At 44.1% G+C, this 5,265-nt stretch overlaps 1 protein-coding gene across 1 annotated transcript in view; it reads left to right on the plus strand.

The window, feature by feature from the left end:
• The first annotated feature begins 6 nt into the window (after positions 1 to 6).
• Positions 7 to 5,265, plus strand: part of ADAMTS1 (ADAM metallopeptidase with thrombospondin type 1 motif 1) — a 13,531-nt gene continuing 8,272 nt past the window's right edge. The window contains exons 1-7 of the mRNA XM_019524904.1: positions 7 to 42; positions 1,208 to 1,554; positions 1,937 to 2,069; positions 3,290 to 3,457; positions 3,795 to 4,081; positions 4,368 to 4,554; positions 4,656 to 4,831. Coding sequence (XP_019380449.1) covers positions 1,264 to 1,554; positions 1,937 to 2,069; positions 3,290 to 3,457; positions 3,795 to 4,081; positions 4,368 to 4,554; positions 4,656 to 4,831 — 1,242 coding nt within the window. The 5' untranslated portion in view covers positions 7 to 42; positions 1,208 to 1,263. The remainder of the gene's footprint in view (positions 43 to 1,207; positions 1,555 to 1,936; positions 2,070 to 3,289; positions 3,458 to 3,794; positions 4,082 to 4,367; positions 4,555 to 4,655; positions 4,832 to 5,265) is intronic.

Genomic DNA, 5,265 nt, shown 5'->3' on the forward strand with positions numbered 1-5,265 from the left:
GGCCCCCGCCGCCGCCCCGGCAGCGCAGCGCGCCCCGCGCAGGTACCGCACCGCCCGCTGCAGCTCTGGTGGAGGACCCCGGCCTCGAGCCTGCGCTCCCTTAGGCTGGGGGCAGGGGGGCTAGACCTGTGTGTGCGCGTGTGTCAGCTCGACCCACTCCCTCATAGACCCGTGTGTGCATGTGTAAGCTAGACCAGCTCCTCATAGACGTGTGTCAGCTAAACTGACTCCTTGTAGACCTGAGTGTCAACTAGACCAGCTCCCTCCTAGACGTGGGGGCGTGATGGGGGGGAGCTGCCTGACCCAGTTCCCTTGCAGAACACCTTCTTGTAGCCTGGTCTCTTGTAGACCCCTCTGCAAAACCCGTCTCCTTTGCACCGGTCCTCCCAGTGCAGGCTCACCCCGCTGAAGTCACTTGGGTAACTCAAGTGTCAGTGGCTTGAGAAGCAGGCTGAGGGCAGAGGGCACGTGTGGTGACAGTCAGCAGGGGCAGATACCAGTTGCAAAGGTTGCTGCTAAAGATTCCTGCCCCCCCATTTTAAGTAATGGACAGAGTGCTCATTCACAAAAATGTGTGTGCTCTTGTCCCTGATAAAGGTGTAGCAGAGCCAAAGGGGGAGGGGGAACCACAGCGCCTGACAGTCCAAGCTTGTGAATGAGGGTGTTCAAGGATCTGACTGGAGCAGCACATGGGAAAGGGGCGGAGAGAGGGAGTGGAGCTGAAAGTCAGACAAGGGCACAGTGTCTACGGTAAGGGAGGTGGTGTGGTTGTAGGGTCACCATAGCAATCTGTGTCTTGGCAGGAGCCAGGAACCCTGCACTGTGCCTTCCACGTGGAGCCCAATGATCTCATTCAGGCTTCTGAGTCAGTCTTTCATTTGCAAGGACTCTGATCATGTGCTCTTGGCCAAGGTTGCTTTTGGGGATTTACTGGGGCAGCAAAGGTGATTTAGTGGGTGACATTATGTTAACACTGCTCAGGTTACGGAGAACAAAACCCATTCATTTTGAACGTAGGTGTGTAGCCACAAGTGTAGCATTCCATTTCATGGGCATTCGGCCTTCAATAATAGCCTATTAGAGGCAAATCGCTTTTACCATAGCATTTTATTTCTTGGTCTGTTTCAGATTCCTTAGTGTGATTGTTCACGGCCCCATTTCTGTTGTGTTCATGGGCAGTTTTCTTTCTCTTTTTTTTCTAATGCAGAGACTGGAAGCACAAGGAAAAAACGATTTGTGTCCAGCCCGCGCTATGTGGAAACCATGCTTGTAGCAGACCAGTCCATGGCAGAGTTCCATGGCAGCGGGTTGAAGCATTATCTTCTGACTCTGCTGTCTGTGGCAGCCAAATTGTACAAACATCCCAGTATCCGAAACCCTATAAGTCTGGTGGTGGTAAAAATTTTGGTCATCTATGATGAGCAGAAGGGACCTGATATTTCCTCTAATGCTGCACTCACCTTAAGGAACTTCTGCAGCTGGCAAAAGCAGCACAATCCACCCAGTGACCGCCATGCAGAGCACTATGACACAGCCATCCTGTTCACCAGACAGGTAAGACAGAGAGAGTTTGGCCTTATTTCATATGCAACCTGCCTTCGAGCCTTCATTACTTTTACTCACAGTCCATGCAAAAAACTATTTCATTCGCAATCCACGTGAGTAAATCATTTAACGGTATTAACTTGAGTAAGTGGGATAATAATTAACTGCCTTTTTATGGCATTTGTTATCTCAGATGTCTTGTACATTAGTTAGACATTCTTCATGCACGCAACCCTCTTCTGCTTCTAGAGGAAGATTTTTGCCATCATACCTATTAAAATACTGAGTCTGCATGCTCTTTCCATAAGTATAGGCAAACTGCCAAGGTAGGATTCTTCTTGCCAAGGTTAAGTCTCTGACCTGATTAATAATAAAACTGCCTTTTTTATAGGATCTCTGCGGTGCCAAGACATGTGATACTCTTGGGATGGCTGATGTGGGAACAGTCTGTGATCCAAACCGCAGTTGCTCTATCATAGAAGATGATGGTCTGCAGGCTGCCTTTACAACAGCTCATGAACTTGGTAATTCAACTTGGAAATGAGATTTGAGTTGATTTTAATTGGGAGTAACTTCATTATTCTAGGGCCTGTATTTGGGCCCAATTCAGTGAGGGGCTGATTACCTGCACCTCTTGGAGGCAGTCAGCCCCTGTTGGGGACACAGCAGGATTGTCCTTAGAATCATAGGGCTGGAAGGGACCCAGAAGGATCATCAGGTCCAGCCCCTTGCATGAACCAGAAAGATGACCCCAGCCAGGTGACCATCCAATCTTCTCTTGAAGACCTCTAGGGTAGATGATTGCACCACCTTGGAAGTGGGGGAGCTTGTTCCATAGTCTGGACACCCTAGTTATAAAGTTTTTCCTAATGTTCAGCCTGAAACTATCTTCCAGGAGTTTATGGCCCAGGGCACCCTGTTAAACAGTTGTTCACTGAGCCTCTGATATAGCAGTAAGCTGCAATCAGGTCCCCTTTCAGCCTTCTTTTCTTTAGGCTGAAGAGTCCAAGATCCCTCCTCCTCTCCTTGTATGGCTTGCCGTGCAAGCCCCGATCATGTGGGTGGCCCTTCTCTGGACCCTCTCAAGTTTTAACATATCCTTGTTGAAGTGCAGCACCCAGAACTGGACACAATACTCCAGCTGCAGCCACACCAATGTTGAGTAAAGTGGGAGAATCACTTCTTTGGATTTACTGGAGAAGCATCGATTGATGCATGCCAGAGTTTTATTGGCCCTAGCGGTTACTGTGTCACATTGCCACATTCCAGATCCCTTTCATTTGTGGGGTGGTCAAGTTAGCAATGCCCAGCCTATAGGTGTGCTGGGGGTTCTTCCTTCCTAGATGCAGCACTTTGCATTTCTCCATGTTGAACCTCATCTGGTTCCATTCTGCCCAACATGCCAGCCTGTCTAGGACTGCTTGTAGACCTAGCATTAGTTGTAAAAGCTGTTTGTTTTGAGTACAACTGCAAAAAAAAAAAAGTTTGTTTGTGTTTGTTTGTTTGTTTGTTTGTTTGTTTGTTTGTTTGTTTGTTTGTTTGTTTGTTTTAATTGAACACATGCAAGAAGTAATGACAAAGTGGGGTCTGTTTTAAAACTTAAAGTATTTAGGTCATGGATGTCTTTAAGTATCACAGTGCACTCTGCAATTTGTTCAAGGCTAACATTTAAAAGAATATTTGCTAACGCATAGGACAGACTTCATAAATTATCACGGATTTTTTTTATTTATTTATTTTTTAGGCCATGTGTTTAACATGCCCCATGATGACGCAAAGCAGTGTGCCAGTATTAATGGAATAAACCAGGATTCCCATATGATGGCATCTATGCTTTCCAATCTGGATCGAAGCCAGCCTTGGTCTCCATGTAGTGCCTATATGATTACCACATTTTTGGATAATGGTCATGGTAAGTACTTTAAGCTTTCCATTCAGGCTCGTACAGTTTAGAATTTTACTGGCACTTAAATATTTTTGTTACTAGTTAAGATGAAAAAAAAACCCCAAAACCCTACCTTTATGCAAGCCCTTTTTGCAATCCCTTCTGCTATGGAACAGCAGTCCAAGGTTATAAAATTATTTGGCTACTGGTAACATTAAGTAATAAGAGATTTATTTCATTGTCCCACAAAACTGTTGGCATAATGAAGGCTGCACAGCTATTTGAACAAAAAAGCTAAGTACAGAGAAAATGTATCTTTCCCCCTTCATTGAAACTAACACACTGATCACAACTTTTTCTTTAGGTGAGTGTTTATTGGATAAGCCCCACAAACCTATACAGCTTCCCTCTGACCTCCCAGGAACATTGTATGATGCCAACAGACAGTGCCAATTTACGTTTGGAGATGAGTCCAAACATTGTCCTGACACAGCCAGCACGTGTACAACATTGTGGTGTACTGGCACGTCTGGAGGATTGCTTGTATGCCAAACTAAACACTTTCCATGGGCAGACGGCACCAGTTGTGGAGAGGGGAAATGGTGCATGAATGGCAAGTGTGTAAACAAAACTGAGAAGAAGCATTATGATGTAAGTTTTTTTTTTTTTCTTTTTTTTTTATATAAATAATTAAAAATAACCTTAAATGTAATATGCTTTAACTGGTAGAGAAATCTGAGTAATATTTTAGTTGAAGAAATCAGAACTACTTCTGATACTTGGGTAAACTGCCAGCTGTAGCTAATAAAATAAACATGCAATCTTCTGCAGGGGGCTTAATTTAGCATTTTTTTAATGTAGTTACTTTAACAAATTCTGGGGAGTTTAAAAAAACAATCTTAAATTTTCTTTTTTTCTATCTCTTGTCATTTCTCAGACTCCTGTTCACGGAGGTTGGGGGTCATGGGGACCCTGGGGAGACTGCTCAAGGACATGTGGTGGAGGAGTACAGTACTCTTTCAGAGAGTGTGATAATCCCATTCCAAAGAATGGAGGAAAATACTGTGAAGGAAAACGGGTGCAGTACCGCTCATGTAACATTGAGGACTGTCCAGATAACAATGGTAAGGTGCAACTTCTATTTGAAACCAAGGAAGGGAATATTGTGGAGAAGGAGTTAAAGATGAGGATCTAACATCTGCTTAATTTTTTCCTCTACGTGCAGGCAAAACTTTCAGGGAGGAACAGTGTGAAACACACAATGACTTTTCCAAATCCCCTTTTGGAAGTGGACCTGCAGTGGAATGGACACCAAAGTTTGCTGGCGTGTCTCCAAAGGACAGATGCAAGCTTGTTTGCCGAGCAAAAGGGACCGGATATTTCTTTGTTCTGCAACCTAAGGTATTTCTTAAGTTCCAACTTCTCTCTTAAGCTTTAAATGAGAGCTCTTATCTCTTCTGTCTTGGGCACGTACATGTGCATATGCTGTGTGTGTGGTTTTTTTGTGGTGTTTTATTTCAAACACCAGGCCAAAAGCTGTGAAAAGCTAAAATAATAATAATAATAATTGCAAGCTTTTCAGTTCATATAAGTCAGATTCTTCTTTCTCCTGTCCCACATACAATCTAATCCTATCAATACAAATATATGGGTACTCTTCCAAGCTGAGGAAGAAACTGAGAATCTACTTTATGCATATTTCTGCCTTCCCCCCTCACCTCCAAAGCTTTATTTCATGTAAATTTCCACAGAAAATTACCATTTTTAACCAGAGTTAACCCTCTATCTTAAGAGTGAATATTGGCTTTCTGTTGCCCATAGTTCCTGAAAGGCTG

Source organism: Gavialis gangeticus, unplaced genomic scaffold, assembly GCF_001723915.1.
Source record: "Gavialis gangeticus isolate Ggan-Ray unplaced genomic scaffold, GavGan_comp1, whole genome shotgun sequence".
In the NCBI taxonomy this organism is placed as follows: Eukaryota; Metazoa; Chordata; order Crocodylia; family Gavialidae; genus Gavialis; species Gavialis gangeticus.